Source organism: Cydia splendana, chromosome 21 (genome assembly GCF_910591565.1).
Source record: "Cydia splendana chromosome 21, ilCydSple1.2, whole genome shotgun sequence".
NCBI lineage: Eukaryota > Metazoa > Arthropoda > Insecta > Lepidoptera > Tortricidae > Cydia > Cydia splendana.
In genome coordinates, this window is record NC_085980.1 from 3,881,846 (window position 1) to 3,902,472 (window position 20,627).

A 20,627-nucleotide genomic window follows, 5' to 3' on the forward strand; every position below is an offset into this window, starting at 1 on the left:
CCATGCATTGTTAATTACTCCGAGGGAAAAAATGATAAACTCGAGACAGCGTAAGGCGTCTCTCCTCTCTTTGCACTCTGCACGGCGAAAATGTATGCCTGATGAGCCTGCTGTTTCATGTAGGCGGCGCAGGGCGCTTGCGTGACTTTATGTTATGTGTGACGGACAATGTTATTCACCAAAGAACTTTAGTCATAACGTATCATAATCAGGTCAATTATTTAAAACTGGACTTTTATATTAAGCAATAAAGCTCAATGTTCTAATCTTGTACGGGCTGAAATACGAGGATCTCACAGTTACATTCTAACTTTATATCACTCCAATATAATTCAATAAAGCTACATATTATCTTGATGAAATCGATAATAAAAGTGAACTCTAGTACTGGTGAATAAAACTCAAAATATCATGACCAAATATATTTAGATGCGAGGTCTGCAAGGTAACTTTACAATTTCTATTCGAATTTTAAACAATTAACGCTACAAATTTAAGCTCACTGGCCAGCAATTTCGGAACTAAAGTTTTTCAATAGAAAAGGACGATTGGACAATTATACATAGTGCTGCAGACATTTTGGACTAGTCATTGAGTTTTCACTTCAGTCGGCGCTCCCGGAATGCAACCCGTTGTTTTTTATTTAAATGCCATCTAGTGAGATTCCCTCAAACGGGTATTAATATACCTAACTGTAGTACCAGTAGTACTTACAGTGATGTGCTTAGGGGTCCAGTAATGCGACGATACAACGCTAGATGGCGTTAACATCAATTACACATAGTGCTGCAGACATTTTGCACTATATGTTATTCATATTTTGAGTTACAATGTCGTTGAGTTTTCACTTCTGCCGGCACTCCCGGAGTGCAACCCGTTGTTTTTTTCATACTATACTGGACTGTCCCTCTATAGTCTATACAATGAGAACAACTTACTTTACTCTTCGCATGAGAATAACAGCGCCAAAGAGTAAAGTTGATCAAACCAATTTGTCAGTTAGTAACAACCAGGAAAACTATACTCATCCTTTTCTTTTGAGTGCTAGTACTATATTATAGTGTAAAACAAAGATTCTCTCTGTCTAAGATTGAAATGAGACAGTCCTTTGACAAACAAAATTATTCTGTAGAAATGTAACAAGCTAAACCTCTACCTCTATAAACTCTTGACATATGACGTCATAAAATGTCTAGAAGACACGTAAACAAACCCACACCTACCAATATTTTTGTATAATTCTACATTTTTTACCCAATGTTGCCTTTATTTTATAGTTTTATATTTAGGTTTATATATATCTACTTCTTTTCATAGCAATGTATTTTAGTATTCTGACTTTTATAATAATTTCGTTGGATAGCAGTGAATATATTTTTGCTGAAATGATGGAGAAATCCTCTAGAACCTTTGACACGTTGGGTAAGAACTACCTACTTAAAATACTAATGCAAATTTGAAATTTAGGTCGCATTAATGAGACATGTTTGACCTAAACCAAAAAAGTATTAGTTGTTTAGTTGAAAATCAGGCAGATCATGAAAGTTCAGTCTTGTTACTATCCTCTACCCTCACATTAGGGCCTGTTTATCTACAATTCGATTAGTGTTTATTGCGAGTTCATACATTTCCCATTAGCCGGGTCCACACAGAGCGAGCATACGCGTGAGGCAATTTCCTCGCCCACAAAACGGCCAGTGTAGACGTGCCTCGGCCGAAGAGGCTATTGAACTAATTCAGTGTTTTTCGAACTGTGGGTCATGACCCCACAGGCCTCTGCCAGCCTTAAAACAATACATAAGCGAAACATTTTATACGTAAGTAGGTACCTACTAAGGGGGTCGCGTATCGTGTCATGAAAAAGTTTTAAAAACACTGAACTAACTAAACGCAAGTAGCAAATATGAAGCCCACCCACTTATCTGTATTGACTTTACTAAATTGTATTCCAGAAATGTATCTACTAATATTGTTGGTTGGCCTGACTCTGGCTACAGAGGACGAACAGCAATACTGCGATGGGCGCTACACACACCTGTGTCTAGGGAAGGGGCAGCATGTGGCCTGCCAGTTTCCAGTGGTAAGATAACAGCAGATATACAGAAATGTGTCTACTAATATTGTTGGTTGGCCTGACTCTGGCTACAGAGGACGAGCAACAATACTGCGGGGGGCGCTACACACACCTGTGTCTAGGGAAAGGGCAGCATGTGGCCTGCCAGTTTCCAGTGGTAAGATAACAGCAGATATACAGAAATGTGTCTACTAGTATTGTTGGTTGGCCTACTCTGGCTTTAGATGACGAACAGCAATACTGCGGGGGGCGGTACTCACACCTGTGTCTAGGGAAAGGGCAGCATGTGGCCTGCCAGTTTCCAGTGGTAAGATAACAGCAGATATACAGAAATGTGTCTACTAATATTGTTGGTTGGCCTACTCTGGCTTCAGAGAACGAGCAACAATACTGCTAGGGGCGCTACACACACCTGTGTCTAGGGAAGGGGCAGCATGTGGCCTGCCAGTTTCCAGTGGTAAGATAACAGCAGATATACAGAAATGTGTCTACTAATATTGTTGGTTGGCCTGACTCTGGCTTCAGAGGACGAACAACAATACTGCGGGAGGCGCTACACACACCTGTGTCTAGGAAAAGGGCAGCATGTGGCCTGCCAGTTTCAGATGTGTCATACATTTTACGATGGAAATAGTTCATAATGTGAATGCACTTATGGCCCCGGCGGATCGCTTAAAGAGCGATCTCTTCCAGACAACGTTTAGATAGTGGAAAAATGATAATATTAATTTAACTACGCTATTATTACAGGCAGGTTCGGGGCCTAACTGTCAAAACTACTCGAGGATTCGTTTCACCGCTGAACTTCGAAATGTTATCACTAATTTCATAAACAAGTAAGTTGAATTACTTATAATATTTGCTCGACAAGAAGCGTGTTTGGATGCGCGGCGATTCGCCACAAAATGTTACTTACTTCAAATGCGAATAATTCTTTCAGAAGGCGGCAGAGGATAGCGGCGGGCCATGAAAGAGTGCGAGGAGGCAAACACATACCGACTCCGCAGGTCATGATGCTGGTTGTGAGTATCTATCCTATTACGGCCTTTACGTATTCGGTGTAGTTCGGCCTAATAATAAGAGAAAAAGGTAGGTAGGTACGGTTATCAACATAAGTCTTAATGATGCATCCATTGTATTCAGGTATGTACCTATGGTAGCTATCCCGAACACTTATAGGATGTCATCGTGTAGGTACATATATATTCGCAGCACAGTGTATTCTACTTTAGCAGTTTATGAAGTTATTACCTATTTATTTTAGGAATGGGATGTCGAGTTGGCGAGACTTGCTCAGAGATTGGCTGACCAATGCTACTTTGTCCATGACGAATGCAGAGCGACAGGTATGTACATACCTATAGGTACTTCCGACAAAATAAGTACTGAGAATATTCTTCTTTGCATAGCATTGAGATATACAAGGTGAAATTTAATTCACTGGCCAAATTGAAACACCCGAAAAACTCGAAAAAATATTAAACACGTGTTTTTTCTTTTAATACCGCTCAGTACATTTTTTTCGAAATAAATCATCATCAAGTTGTCCTAAAAACCTCGTACGTTATGGTGAACCGTCAACTACCCACTACACCCGCTTCTCTCTTATCAGTTAAGGTCATTGACACCCCGCCCCTCCCGCTGTTTGCAATCGCGTCACCAATTATGAACCCTATTGCAGCGAGATAAGATGCTTACCTACATAAGTTGCTAATTTTTCCTTCATACTTTAACGGGCTTAGGACCGTCAAAAAGCAAAGGCAACCCATTTTTAATCTAAAATGTTATTTCTGACTAATGATTATTAACAAAACGTCCGTGGCTTTAAAACAATGAGTAAAAACTAGGTCAGGAATCTATGCATTCAGGCGTATTTAAAAAATTGAATCAACTTATGTACATTTGAATAAAAATCGACGCAATTAAACTATTTACATATCACCCTCGGTACTTACTGAAGCAAGTAATTGCACTTTAGTTGTACTGCAATAAATGTTCGAACTGTAATCCGTGCTGCTCCAAACAAAGTGCGGCACGTTTATGCACATTGTTCTTTAGTTTTCTAAGCACTACAACGTTGTTTCGCACTTGGTCAAATTAGTCCGGTAGCAATAACTTTTGAAGTTATAAGATTATTAATGTTGCTTATTTTTTACATATAGTTTCCAGACCACATACCAAACCTAATAATAATAATTTGTGTCATCCTAGGTATTTGCTTAGGTAGAAATTTAGGTATTTCTTTTTTTAAACAGCATTTGGTAAAAAAAATATTCGAGATGAAATTCTTTGTTTCCCTGTAAAAGCAAAGTGGCTTCCGACGTACACACGCATTTTGTGTCATTATTATCCACGGGTATAATGACATTTAATAAATACCTAATAGTGACCCTAAAATGCCTAAAATAAAATTATAGTCGGTAAGTGAAGTGTTGTACTTCACAGGATATTATAATATGTTATTCCATCAAATGTGTGTCAAATTCATCCACCGCTTTTATTTTTAATATTTTTTTTTCTTATAAACATCATGTATCTGCCACAAAAAAAAATTCATGTTATTAAGTTTACGTCTACATTATTATAATGCCACATCAAGACAACATTCATAATTTGGGTCATTTTCAACAACGGTTTTTTACTATTTGGCTAAATAAAACTTTGCATGAACGGCGTACGCGGGGAGGGCTACCTACGCGGGTAAGGTGCTTGCTAGATGAACATTATGGCCCCTTTACACGATGGGTCAACGCCGGCCACTCCAAGGGACGCAACCATGCGGTAGAATGAGATAGCAATATCACTTGCTCCCTCTAACGCATAAATGCGTCCCTTGGAGTGGCCGGCGTTGGCCCATCGTGTAGAGGAGCCATTACAGTGTATTTATTTAATTCGGAGGCATAATTACATTAAATCTTTTCATAGTGTGGGAGTAAGTATGTTGTAAGTATATTTAAAAATAAAATGTAGGCTCCTCATACTGACCAACATTCGTGACGTACGCAATCAAAATGTAGCACTTTATCCTTGCCATAAGCACTCTCTGACAGGCTATTTGTATAAAGATACAATAAAATTTCGTCTTTATGGTAAACGACAAAGTGGTCCCTACCTTTTGAACGAGAATGTCACATCAGCGACTTTTAAAAATAACTTATATTCGATATTTAGTACACTTTTTAAGATTATTTTAAGATGCAATGTATTGCTAATTTTGTGATGTATAAAGCGTGGCAAGCAACGTCAATTACAATGATGATGGTGTACATTGAATAGGTACAAGACTTCATAAATTAAAAAAAGTTATTGAAAAAAATATATGTTCGTTTGAGGAGCAGAATAATTGTTTTAATTATTGAGGTGATACGGCCTCCACCGGGTTGGTATAATCATGAGAAAAAATGTTGGCTTGCGATTATCGTTAGCCACGCCCCCCACAACATAGCATGAATTGAATGCAATGAAAATATTTGCACTTACATGTGCAACTATAATATGTACCTTGTTGATACACAACACAAAGACTGATTTTATTAATTTTAGTAATATATATTATTACGATTATACGATACCTTTTGGTTCAATTGGCGTAAAGGACAAAATGCTACTTTTCAGGAGACGCGAAAAACTGATTTTTTTTTAAATGTTTATAATATATTTTTGTTGTTTATCGAGCAATGTTTTTGATGTGTATTGGAAAAGTAGGTACTCAAAATGTTAGTCTCTTTAACCTGTTTTCGCCTCTTTACGCCCATGAAATTATTGATAATTTAGTGAATCTTGTTTATTAGGGGGTCGTAAGTTACGTTATCAGACTATTTTATACCACATTCGGGGTGTATTAGTTACCAGTCACGGTACACATGTTAACTCTTCTCAGCATAATTTACTGTTACGAAGCTTAAAAATGTATCAAACGGTAGTTGATTATGCCAGGTATATCCCGATTAGAGCTATAATTTTTTTTTGATAATATAGTAATAATAAAGAAAACACAGAAGCGGTGGTAGCCGAGTGGATATGACGTCCGACTTTCAATCCGGAGGTCGCGGGTTCAAATCCTGGCTCGTACCAATGAGTTTTTCGGAACTTATGTACGAAATATCATTTGATATTTACCACTAGCTTTTCGGTGAAGGAAAACATCGTGAGGAAACCTGCATACATCTGCGAAGAAATTCAAAGGTGTATGTGAAGTCCCCAATCCGCATTGGGCTAGCGTGGGGACTATAGCCCAAGCCCTCTCGCGCATGAGAGGAGGCCTGTGCCCAGCAGTGGGACGTATATAGGCTGAAATGAAAGAAAACACAGGCATATTATTTCCGGTTGTTTTCATCTTGCTAACGGCGAGTACTTGCACAGACATAATCTCGTAGCCAGAATTATTCACCAGCAGCTTGCCTTGGCTATACGGCCTTGTGGACCGCGAAGTTCTCAGCTGCGCCAGTTCTCGAAAATGGCCGTACCACGCTCTATTGGGATCGATCTATCATCACTGACAGAACTATTGTAGCCAATAAGCCTGAAATCGTGCTGATAGATCGATCGCAGCGCCGGGCCGTGCTCGTCGACGTCACCATCCCCCATGATGAGAATCTCGTGAAGGCCGAGAAGGACATGTCCAGTAAGTACCTCGACTTAGCTCATGAGATAACCGCCGTGTGGGATGTTGATTCTACGATGATTGTTCCTATAGTCGTGTTGGTGAATGGCCTCATAGCGAAGAGTCTCGCCCAACACCTAGAGAGACTCTCGCTGGGTGGTTGGATCAAGGGTCAGATGCAGAAGGCAGTAATTTTGGACACGGCGCGTATAGTACGTCAGTTCCTCACTCTGCGGCCCTGACTACCGGCAGCTTGGGCCCTGCCCCGCTGCCGGCGGCACCCTAGGTTGGGTTTTGATAATGTGTTTATATATTTTTTGTAATGATTTGTAAGTGTTTTTATATTGTACTTTTATACTCACATTGTAAAACCCTAACTTAAGACCTAAATTAAATAAAGAAGAAAACACAAATAATACAAAATAATTACATGCTCAAAAAGTACCTAATATTCGGGAATGAAGGTAAAGTAAATGTCCCACTGCCTTAAAACAATCATAACATAACAGCTTTTAATCATAACAAGGGAAGTAATAGATCGCCTAGCGATGATTAGAATGAGCGTATTATTATCAAGCATTTGGACGTTTACTTAATTAACAAAAGACTATAATTCTATACAGTATGTTATAATAGGTAATACATAATTGGTTCACTATTTCAAGTGGTCTTATTTTAAAATACGGTTTGAAAATTCCTATTTAAGTAGTAATTTCTGTGTTATTTAGACCCCGTTACCTTTAGCTGCAATAATTTATAATTTCAAACGTTTAAAAATATTTTCTGTTAGAACGATTATGAAACAATTGAATGAATGAATGATTTTATAGGACATTCGCTACACAGATTGGCTTAGGGTCGGTTGCACCAAACTGTTCGTATCGTTAAAGAGTTCGCTAAATTTTTATGTATGGAAAGTTTCATAATAAAGCACCGGGGCGCGCCGGCTGATGTTGATCAGTCTGTCAAATGTGGTTGGTGCAACTGGCACTTAGTCGATAAACAACGATATTATAGAATATAAGAAATTATATGTATATAATACTATAAGAAATTCCACTGCGAGTAAAACGATGATAGTTGTTGAAAAACACCGAGCTGAGGTTTTTTTAATTTGAAGAGCAAACATTACATTTTAGTAATAAAGGACCCATTAAACTATTTATTTATTAGGCATTCTAGACCGCCCATGAACAAAGATAACTGCCGAAAAAACTTTTAGCGTAAATGCTTTGAAAGCAAAAGCTAACAATATTTATATATTTGAAATGTGCTAATTGAGCTCTTTCAAACGATATACAACACGTCATCATTACTTATTTTTATTTTTTTGGTTCGTGACTTTATGACCTCTAGAGGGCGCAGTGTTCATTTTTTGTGACGTCATATAGCCTATAACCAGCGGACGATTAAGACGATTCGAATGACATATCGTTTATCAAATTATAATGAGTACTTTAGAAGTTATGAGCGAACAGATGAACATACATACATACCGGTCAAAATCATAACCCTCCTTTTGCGTTGCCGTAGTCGGACGACAAAAGACATGTAAGTCATTTACAACAATATTTATATTTAGCGGTAACCTTTACGACAATATCTATGAATTTCTAATTTATACCTGGTCATTTACGCCCCTTGTGATAAGCTGTTGTTGCAAGCTCATAGTGCAAAAATTGGGTCGTAAAGGCAACTTTTTAAGAGATATCGAAATTTTCAAAATACGGAACGAAAGCGCTTGGAATTCTGAACAAAACTGTATATAACGACTACCGTAGGCTCAAAGGGCGTAAGGGACAAAATTGCGAAAATGCAGTTATTTATACTCAGTATTTTTTTCTCTATCGAATAATATATTTAAAGTCTCGATAACTTGAAAAAAATATCCGTTAAGCCCTATGAAAAATCAATGCTTGAACACAATTTTCCAACGCATTTGGCCGGATCTGCGAATTCAACTGCGTAACTCCCAACTTTGTGTGCGATACGCCCTTTTGCATCGGAAATTTTATTAAATATGTGGTAATTTTTTACGTTACGCCTCTTTGCAGTAGCTTTTTGAGTGCTAAATGTACGTTACGCCCACAACTAATGGATATTTATACGAGTGTTAGATAATTCAAAGTAAGAGATACGGCTCCATACTATGTATAATTTCGGGTTTATAATTGTTCCTTTTTTGTGTTTAAGTGGGATGACCTTGTCAATTTTTTCATTAAGTAGGTACTTGCATTACCTGCTCATGTGCTCATTGCTTTATTTATAGGGTTACTAAATTTTGATAATTTAAACTGAACTAGTGGGTACTTTTTCATCAGTTTTAGGAAAATGATTAAACATGACTATATTCAAATGATAATTATGGCTAATTCTATTAGTTTTGTTTGTGACTGGGTTATTGGTAATATTGATTATAATATTAATACTTTTTTGTTTAAACCCTAATTTACAGGATTAACCTTATGAAAGTTACTAGTATAATGTCTAGGTATAACGTTTGCTTTTAAATCCATAGAAGTACGTAAGCCTGGCCGTATGCCTTTTTCTACTCTAATGTAATGTCATAAATATGCGATCATATTCATTAAGTTTTACTGAATAGACATACGAAATTTCAAAACTACTATTGTACCTAATAATATTTTAGTATGTAAAAGTAAAATTTATAATCCAATTAACATTACAAACAGAAATAACGCGTAATACTTTCTATAGTAAAATTAATTTGTTACAAATTGTTGTAAGTATATCAATATACATAAATGGTGGGACAGCAGTGATTCTGTTGAAATAAAATCATCATCATCATCATCATCATTTCGGCCTATATACGTCCCACTGCTGAGCACAGGCCTCCTCTCATGCGCGAGAGGCCCCTCGCCCATGAAATAATATAAACAAATAAAAAAAAAAACATTGTTTTTGTGGCTAAGAAAACGACCTTTTTGACGTTTAAGTATCCAAAATAACAAAAATGGGGAAAACTTAACAGTGAATACATCTCTATAATTTTTTGGAAAAAAATGTAAATTATAGTACTTAGAAGTATAGTGTTCCCGAAATGCAAGTTGTCAATATTGCAACAAAATTGTTGGATTTACGCCAAATGGTACTAAAACAGTTTAATTTTTAGTACATTACGCCCTTTTTCTAATAAGATAAACAAACATGCTATTTTCGTACATAAGCATTGTATTATAAGTTCAAGAAATCAGTTTAAAATACCTCAAAAAGTTAGGAATAAGCCGCATACAGGCATCAGTTAATTCAAGCAAACAAAAAGGGTCTGATTTCGTTTCTCAAAACAAAACTGTTTGTTGGCTCTCCTGAAAAATTGCGTTTTGTCAGTTAACGGTAGTCCTACGGTAGTGGATATAACTCATTTTCGCCAAAACGTCCTTTACGCCAATTGAACCCAAAGGTAAATTATTATCCAAGAAGCTTGAACTATCAAAAGTGTTGGTAATTATTATTTAAGGTAAATGTATTCAAAACATCAGAATAAACAGGCATTAAATAACCTCAATACGTGAAATTAATAATACCTATTATAAAAAAATGCTAAGAACAAAAAAATACATAAAAAAAATAATGTGCATAATTTACGTTAAGTATGGAAAGACTGGTTTATGCTATTTATAAGGAAAAAAAAATTATACACGTTTATATTAAAATTTATTAGTCCATATAATTAAGACATATTGAAGTTAGACTTATTAATTAGATATATATTTTTTTTATTTACATACAATATATATACAGTGGTACTACTAAACTAAATTAATAACTAGCTTAAATCTAAAATAGGCCCTTGAGGCATTGTACAGTCGCCATCAGATATATCGGAGCGGCCAAGGTGCTCACAAATATCGGAACACGCCTCTATTGTCAGGGCGTTAGAGCGCGTGTTCAGATATTGTGAACACCTTGGCCGCTCCTACATATCTGATGGCGACTGTACCAAGGATGCTGGCGGCATTAGATATTAGATATAGAAATAAAAATATTAATAACATTAATATAAATTAATTTCAAGAAGTAATATTCAATTGGCGCACAGGCGAAGTAAACATGCGCTGCGTACGCAACGTGTGGTTTTTAGAGAGAGGCCCTTACCCGCCGCCACGCCAAGGTCGCGCCGCGCCCGCCGCGCCCGCCCCCCCTGCACGGCCCGCGTTGCCCGTTTAGAACCACCCGCTAGCGTCGTATGAACGCAAACATTATTTTTGTATTATTTGTTTATGCTATGGATGAAACTGACACAAATTCATATTTCTTATTTATCCCGCCTTTTAAATTAATAAGATGTGAACTCTAGTAACTTTAATAATCTTTTGTTATGGTAATAGCCTGTTAGAACAAAATTATCAAAAATCTTATGAAGCTATGCCTTAATAAGACACAAAAACATGTAACGTACATTTGACACGATTAAATGCGATGTCAGCAATTTTTTTTTACTTTAATTATTTTTTGTGTCATTTTGAATAGTATGGCATAGTATCCGATTGCAATGGACGTAATTGACACAAACTATGTTTTCACATTAAAAAAACTATCCTAAATGCGATACAGTTACATGTTTTCTCTAGAATATTCTTTTCTTCAAAATAATTCAAAATAAAAATAATTACCACAAATTGTTAAATTACTTAAAAAGCAAATAATATCTGTGACACAAAACAAAATGTAAGATTAACATCTTAAAACACTATTCGTAGGCGAAAAAATAATTGACTTTAATATTACTTTAAGTTAGGGCTCAAAATATAGCCAGCGCTACAGGACTAAATGCACGCACAATTAAATAACACCGTACCATTTCGTAATATTCCCGGTTCGAAAACATTTTTTTAAACCTTAGTACGCGCGCGATTATTATTTTAAGGTTGGTGAGTGACGAGTGACTAATCATTTATGCTTACGTTATGTTTACCGCTAGCGCGGAATGGTTTGGACTACCCTCGAAATTGATAAACCTGCCTACCATCGCCAACACTAACTGGGTGGATTGCAACGATTATAAGGTTTAATGAAGGTCAGATAAGGGTTTTGCTGATGTTGTTGTTAAAACCTACTATTAGGTTTGTTTACATTTGTGGTAATAGGGTGACAACGACTCGTGGAAAATATTTAAAAATTGAAAAATGAAAATTAAAAAAAATTTACTCTTTTTTTTCGCTAAATAGATTCCTTAAGTGTAACCTAGTGCCGGGAATGAATATGGCCAGTGATTTAAATTTCACCCTGTATATCTACGTAGGTATTTTACAAATCGCTGACATTTTTTTGTAACTTGTGACCGTTCCTTTGTAACCCTTCTGCCGGAGAAATAGGTATTATTTATCAGTTGTCTAGAATAACTATATATATATATATATATATATATATATATTCATCTTCCTGTTTCAAGTTCGGTACCCTTACGCCGGCCAATCCGTTGGCGAAGTGCGGTGGCGACATCTGAGCGACAACTACGAACTGAGCGCTCAGCGGGCCATTCGGCGTGTGTTCGACGCCTGGTGGGGCGAGCGGCGGCGGGTAGAACCGCACCAGCTGGTGAACCCTTTCAGGATTAGCGACAAGTAAAGTGACAACACCTTTAGATACTCGACAGCTATGAATGAAGTGCGGTGGCGACATCTGAGCGACAATTACGAACTGAGCGCTCAGTGCGCTCGACGCGTGTTCGACGCCGGTGGGTAGAACCGCACCAGCTGGTGAACCCTTTCAGGATTAGCGACAAGTAAGTGACAACACCTGTAGGTAGTTTGTTTAGACTCGACAGCTATGAACGAAGTGCGGTGGCCACATCTGAACGACAACTAAGAACCGAGCGCTCAGCGCGCTCGACGCGTGTTCGACGCCGGTGGGTAGAACCGCACGAGCTGGTGAACGCTTTCAGGATTAGCGACAAGTAAGTGACAACACCTTTAGATAGTTACTCGACAGCTATGAATGAAGTGCGGTGGCGACATCTGAGCGACAACTACGAACCGAGCGCTCAGTACGCTCGACGCGTGTTCGACGCCGGTGGAGCGAGCGGCGGCGGGTAGAACCGCACCAGCTGGTGAACCCTTTCACGATTAGCGACAAGTAAGTAACAACACCTTTAGAGATAGTTACTCTACAGCTATGAATGAAGTGCGGTGGCGACATCTGAGCGACAACTACGAACCGAGCGCTCAGTACGCTCGACGCGTGTTCGACGCCGGTGGAGCGAGCGGCGGCGGGTAGAACCGCACCAGCTGGTGAACCCTTTCACGATTAGCGACAAGTAAGTAACAACACCTTTAGAGATAGTTACTCTACAGCTATGAATGAAGTGCGGTGGCGACATCTGAGCGACAACTACGAACCGAGCGCTCAGTGCGCTCGACGCGTGTTCGACGCCGGTGGAGCGAGCGGCGGCGGGTAGAACCGCACCAGCTGGTGAACCCTTTCACGATTAGCGACAAGTAAGTAACAACACCTTTAGAGATAGTTACTCTACAGCTATGAATGAAGTGCGGTGGCGACATCTGAGCGACAACTACGAACCGAGCGCTCAGTGCGCTCGACGCGTGTTCGACGCCGATAGGGCGAGCGGCGACGGGTAGAACCGCACCAGCTTGTGAATCCTTTCAGGATTAGCGACAACTCAGTAACAACTAAGTTAACTAGAGAAATTGTGGTTATAACTGAAAATTTTGAAGACAGTCGGAATACTATCAAACTGCACAACGGGACTTAATCGCGTATTTAAGTTTTAAGATTTACCTCCGACGTTTCGAGGACGGCGTTGTCCCCGTGGTCTCGGAGAAGACTAAGTCCCGTTGTGCAGTTTGATAATGTTTAATAATCGTGAAAGTTTAAATCAGAGTCGGAATACTGTCGAAGTCTAGACTCTAGACTAAGTAGCTCAGTAATTGATACTATTGGCTCACGATGCTCAACAGATAGAAATAAAGGCTGTTCCTTGAAAATGACACGACCCTTAGTAAGGAAACTGATAGGTACTCGACAGCCTACGACGAGCTAGGCTAGTGCGGTAACGACAGAACTACCTATACTTACCTATTACCTACCTATGATACTCGATCTTATCTAGGGGAGATCATTATGTCTGTTACCAATATAAGACGTAACTTATTATAAGAAGATTGTGGTCAAGATAGACTTTAATATATTAAAACAAAAAATGTTTTCTTGTATAAACCCCCCCTTTCTTTCTCCAGAGGCCTATCCTGGGGCCACTTCAGCCAACTCGCAGTATGGTCGCTCCGCGCTGTCGGCTGCGGCGCCGTCCGCCACGGCGAAGACTACCCTCGCCTGTTACTAGTCTGTGACTTCTCCCATACCAACATGCTTGGGGAGAAGACGATACTTCCGGGGGAAGTCGGGCCGTGCCCGGGCCATACGAGGAGGAAATCGAGGTCTAACTTCCCGCTGCTGTGTGCGCCGGTTAGTACCTACTATTTGTGTACCTTAGTTACCTAATCATTCCTCTAGCCGCCCAGAGGCCTATAAAAAGGTCTCCAGTTCCATTCTAATTTGAATCTTTATTGTGACAAATGAAAATTGCATTTGTATTGGGAAGTTTTGATGTCTGGGCGGCTTAGCATCATGATTAAAAATCAGCTGAAGGTGTTTAGGTCTTATTATGGATGTTTTGAGGCACATTTTACTAGTGTTTCTGAACTTTTCAATCATAATAAAAAGGTTTAAGCGAAATAAGTGTGTGTGTGTGTTCACGTAAGACTGACGTCCCAGCAAATTGTCAACGGAGATATTGCTAAACACCACTAAACTACCTTAAATTAATTTATATAAATGTTCGGGGCAGACAAATAAATTGAAAACCGTTTTTGTTTAATGTTTATTGTCTACGGCTACGGGATGACATAATGACACGCAACATTAGCAATATCCGCACACTGGTCCAAAGATAGATCCCTTGGTTTCAACATCTGAATCACTTGTCCTCAAGTTGATGATATTTAATTTTTAGGTACCCGTCCTCTCTGTTATGAAATCTTTAGAGTGTTTGCATAGTCTAATAAAACATGGTCTTCTCTTCCCAGAGTGACACAAGCCTACGTCACAATAACACTGCCACTTTATATAGCGCTATCTCATATGTGACGTTATCTATGAAAAGGGACCTTATTGTCGATGACGCTTACGCCATTATTAACGATGCTCCGTTATAAATACAATGCCGCTGTGCGGCGTAAGCGCCCTCGACAATAAGGCCCCTTTTCATAGATAATGCCCCATATTATTATATAGCGCTGTCGCATGATGACGTAGACTTGTGTCAGTCACGTGGTCGGAAGAGAGTACCAGGCGGAGTATATTATTATACCATGGGGTGTTTGTTATTTATTTATTTCAAACGCCTTTCTCACGATCCGAGGATAATAGTGACCTAAGGTGATAGTGACGCTCGATGGAGAGGACTTTGGGTTTGTGAAGCTCAACTCAATCCAGCGATTCGTCCCAGTAGTCAGCAAGTACTCAACCATTGCGGATTTCTGTACTTGGCTATTTTTAACAGCCGCTATGTGTTCCTTTACCCTATGTACCGCTACGCTTAGGCTGATCAATTTGCTATATGTATTGTTATTATTACTGCTGCTACTATAATTTATGTTTTAATTTTAACATGAGATCTCTTCTTAAGTACCTTAAGTGCCATACAAATCATTATTGTGGCATTCACTTGGTGGCAAAAAGTCAAATTAGATGCAGGACGCGCTTATAGTTCGTTTTTTTAGCATTAGAAAGAACTTCGCAGAAGTAAGCTTGTGGTTCCAAATCCGGCACTTTTAGCGGTAATAATTTGAAGTAAATTATATGTATTGACCATGCTATAGGTAAACCAGAACTTTGGGAGTATTGTCAAGAGGGCGCTCGTTTTGAATTTTATATAGCAACAATTTGCATAGTGGGGACAATGGAAATTGGCAGATGATTTTTGTTTTAATCCGACAACTTTAATAAGTGCGAAGTTTGATGTTTAGATATTTCTTCGGTTTTTACGCTATAAAATTCGTGAATTTTACGACGTATGACACATAAATCAAAATCATCCAAATCTATTTTCTTTTTTTGTTTTCTTTTTTTTAGGTTTGGTCGTTTAATTCCGCCCTTACGCCCTTCGCTAGCAATCCGTGATACCGATGCATGCGATACACCTAATACATAAATCAAATTATTACAAGACATCAACCAAATCGTGACGACCTGACTATAGTGACATTTGTCCATAAGTTTGAAACTTACCCGTCAATTCAGGTGGTAATTTCGTTATGTTAGCTAATGGAAGAAATTTCTCTCCCGCACGTTATTTTTCCAATAAATAACTATATACACTATTTACAACTTTTTCTCTGTAAAATCTAAAACTTTCGGCATGATTATTGCAGTCTAATAATAATTCACACGAAACTAGACAAAGCAATGTTTACATTGTCAATATTGACAACTATCATAGAGGGTAGATGTTGTCTATTATTAAAATTGTTGCCATTGCAAGAAATTAGTACCATCAAATTTCCGTAACATGGCGCACCCTCAATAGATCCTGGTTCACCTATACATTAGATAATTCAATAATTATGAACAATTAAAGAGCCTGATAAAAACTGCACGCTTGCTTCTGTGGAGTTCTCTCTAATGCTAAAAAAAACGAACTATAAAGCGTCTACGTCTGCTAGACGGTCGCCGACAAGCCTCAGACGGCGCGACCTTGGTCTGTAGGTCGTCGTGAAGGCCGTCTGAGTTTTCTGGCCTATGGCGAATACCGAAGTTCGCAAATTGCGGGCATCTTTCTCTGTCACTCTAATTACGCCTGAATTAGAGTAAATGAGAAAGTTGCCCGCAATTTGCGAACTTCGGTGTGTGGGCCTTCTGGCTAGACGGTTGGCCGACCACAGTGTGTTCGGAACTCGCGGACGGACAACACGGATTGCAAGCGCGCAAAATGGCCCCTAGCCTATCGAAATTTCAAAAAGTTGGCGCGGCATTGGTAGAGTTAGACCAAGAAAAGTCTGCAGCGATTATGATAGCCCACGCAGTGCAAGTGTTATTTTAAACGTCAACGACTATGAAATTATGACTTATAAACAACACTTGCACTGCTATCAAAATCGCTGCAGACTTTTCTTGGTCTAACTCTACATATAAGTGCAATTGACATAAGACAAGAAAAAAAGAAAAGGGTATCGATGAAACGCTGGCTTAAATATCGGCAAACCCGAGTCATTTAAACTTAATGAATTTACTAGACTACTAGACGATGACATTTATAACTTTCTCAGAATGGAGAGGAAAGTATTTGATGAGTTATTAGAAACGGTACGATCTCTGATAACGAAACGAGATACAAATACGAGACCTGCTGTGTCTGCTGAAGAAGGGCTTATCGCTACACTTAGATATTTAGCCACAGGAAGGGATTACCTTTAGATACAGTGCAACAGTTTCACGTCTACTGCTGTCGGAAATACCAGAAAATAGTCGGGCAATCTACAAGGTATTAAGAAAAACAATTAGGGTAAGTTACAAATTATTTATTATTATAAACGTATTTTTAACATGACTATGCCAATTTTTTTTAAATTATCAAGCACCGATATTTTTTTAAATACTTCAATTGCCGGTTCCGAGTATACTGAGCAGAAATTGATGAGTGATCTTGGGGTTCAGGCACATGTAGGGTAGGTAATTGTGTGAAAGAATGTGTAACTTGGCTATGAATGGAAGAATATGTGACAGGTGAAAGTGATTCGGGATTATACTCTGTATCTTTAGGTATTTAAAAAAGTAAACAAAATCTACCCTCAAATGGCTCTTTAAGCCAGTTGAGGGTAGATGAAAACATTACATGATCAAATACTGTAGGTTAAAGTCAGGTTGTTCAGTGACTGATTTAGGCGGTTTTGTATTTGGTTGGTTAGCCAATAAATGTTTTAACTACCCGAAAATGTACAAATTGTTTGTTTACTTTTATTTAAATACCTAAAGATACAGACTATAGGGTTGTGCATTACGGTTGGGGTCGGCGGCGAGTGGACGCGAAGTGTGCAGCTGATAGGCGATGTAGTTGTCACTATGTTTTGTGAGGGATGAAAGGATGGCGAGAGATTAAGAGAGAGAGAAATAAGGATCGAAAGAGCTCGTGATTCTGAGTACATAAAATTCTTCAAAAAAGTGGAGTGTACAACTTTAATAAAAGCCCTTAGCCATTCAGATAAGCTCTCTAATGGATTCCGATATTGTTAAAACACAGCTATGTTCCTCAATACAAATTCTTTCCCTATTTCATATAATCTCCTTTCTCGGCCTAAGTTTCTCAGCCTAAGTTTCTCAGTCACCTCGCTCGTCATTCAATGTTTCCTTCAATCCGTTAAGGCCCCTGTACATATTGGGCCAACGTAGGCCAATCTAAGGGACGCATTTATGCGTTAGAGGGAGCAAGTGATTGCTATCTCGTTCCACCGCATAGCTGCGTCCCTTACATTGGCCTACGTTGTCCCAATATGTACAGGGGCCTCTACCTCAGCCCCAGACGCACCATCATATATTTAGCAAATCTTATATATATTGCGGGTAGCAAATACGACTCTGGCAAATTCAATTCCTTCTTCATGAGTTTTGCATAGAACGATGTATTTTTTATACGGTCGGTGCCCCAACTTAAGTACCCATGTCGCCATACTAATTGTATAGAAAAGTCGATACTTATATTAGGGAACCGACTGTACTTACATAAACTCGTAATTAGAACTAACTACAGCAAATAAAATAGCACTGAAAGTGTTTTTGTACTTATATTATACAGATCCACTTCTAGCATATTATGGATGGCTTTATCCACGTGATAAAACAACCGTCACTTTTTAACACCGCGGCGCGGGATTAAGTGACAAGCACCGTTTTATCACGCTATCACGAAGACAAGAACGACCATCATATCCGTACAAGTTATTTTAGTATCAAAATATGTTTCCCGTCCATACAGCCAACACAATTATGGAATTGCCACTGTTTTTCAAATAACTGTGCAGCCGCTTTCCATTTCTCTTGTGTTTCTACGCAAGAGAAATGGAAAGCGGCAGCTGTAGAATTTAAGATGTATTACTAGAGCGTAAGATAGGGAACAGTGGGTCAGACGGAAGGGTTTTATCAATCTAGCATTCAAATTTCTCGGTTGGCGGTTATTTAATCTTACTTTTTTTATTTTGTTTCAGGAAGAAAGCCGAAACGAAACTAGTACAAAAAAGAATAAACAGAAATATCGTAATGTAAGATCGACACAACAACAGGAATCTACAGCGGTGGAGGAAGGATACCAAACTGAAACTAGTGCAAAAAACAAAATACAGAAATATCGTAATGTAAGATGGACACAACAACAGGAATTGCTAACTACAGCGGTGACGGTGGAGGAAGGATATTATCAAACCGAAACTAGTGCAAAAAAGAAAAAACAGAAATATCGTAATGTAAGATCGACACCACAACAAAATATGCTAACTACAGCGGTGACCTTATTAATAGAAAATAAAAAGGAAATGAACGCATTTCTAACGTACGTAAGCGAAACAATACAACGAATCCCATCTGATCAGCGAGAAGTAGCTGAAAAACTTATTTCTGATATGCTTTTTCTGGCTAGAAGAAATAAATTAAACTGTGATTCAAAAATAGAAGCTAATCCTCGTCATGCTCACAGCCATGCTTCTCTATATCATTCCTCGCCCTATGTCATAAAATCTCCTTACCCGGTCAAAGTTACCCAGTCACCTCACTCGTCATTCAATATTCCCTTAAATCAATTACCTCAGGCCCAGACGCACCATCGTATACTTATGTATACTCCACAAACTACTCAACGAGCTTCTTCACCTATAGTATATTCACATACTCACATCCACAGACAACCTCCGCCTCCCTCGCCATCCTTTCATCCCACTCCCATCACCTATTTATTTCATCACACCGAGTCTCCTATATCCTTTCATCCCCTCCAAAACAAAGTAGCAACTAAGTCGCCTATTACCTATTTATTACCTCAACACATTGCGTCACCTCCGACTGCGACTCTAAAGCAAATTCCTCCCCCTCAAAACAAAATAGCAAATAGGTCGCCTGTTACCTATTTATTACCTCAATACATTGCGTCACCTCTGACTGCGGCTCTAAAGCAAATTCCTCCTCTATCCTTTCATCCCCCCCAAAATAATGTAGCAACTACGTCGCTTATCACCTATTCACCTCCTCACATTGCGTCATCTCCGAGTCCGACTCGAACGCAAACTCCTTCATCCTTTGATCTCTTCCAAAACACAGAAAGAACTGCGTTACCTATCAGCTACATACTTCACGTCCTGCGGCCGCCGACTTCAACCGAAATGCAAAACCCTAATCCCGCATCACTTTCACCTATCACTTATTCCCCCATTCATAGCCAAGTTTCACATCCTAACACACAACCGCTTACCCTACATGTGCCATCCCAAGATCACATATCAACTTCCGACGGCCGATCATACATTCAACATTCACCTCATTACATTACGTCACCTCCGACTCTGACTCCAACGCAAACTCCTCCAACCCACCCCTTCCAAAACACAGTAGCTACTTCAACCAAAATGCAAAACCCTAATCCCGCATCACGTTCATCTGTCACATATTCTCCCGTTCATAGCCAAGTTTCACATCCTTACACACAACCTACCCTACACGTGGTTGAACCCCAAGATGATTTATCAATTTCTACCTTTACTAACATGGATGACTATGATGTAAAATTAAATAATCACGACGATATCGTATACTCGGATCCGGCAATTGATGCATTTAAAACATTGTCGGTGGTTGATGATTAAAAAAAAATTGGCATGAATATGTTAAAAATACCTACATTTATAATAATAAATCATTTTTACCTAACCG

The 20,627-nt window shown here is 38.8% G+C and overlaps 1 protein-coding gene across 1 annotated transcript in view; it reads left to right on the forward strand.

The window, feature by feature from the left end:
* The first annotated feature begins 2,105 nt into the window (after nucleotides 1–2,105).
* The window catches only part of LOC134801325 (uncharacterized), a 39,596-nt gene continuing 21,074 nt past the window's right edge, over nucleotides 2,106–20,627 (forward strand). The window contains exons 1-6 of the mRNA XM_063773866.1: nucleotides 2,106–2,231; nucleotides 2,825–2,910; nucleotides 3,015–3,096; nucleotides 3,339–3,420; nucleotides 12,094–12,265; nucleotides 13,898–14,123. Of these exons, the coding sequence (XP_063629936.1) occupies nucleotides 2,106–2,231; nucleotides 2,825–2,910; nucleotides 3,015–3,096; nucleotides 3,339–3,420; nucleotides 12,094–12,265; nucleotides 13,898–14,123 (774 nt within the window). The remainder of the gene's footprint in view (nucleotides 2,232–2,824; nucleotides 2,911–3,014; nucleotides 3,097–3,338; nucleotides 3,421–12,093; nucleotides 12,266–13,897; nucleotides 14,124–20,627) is intronic.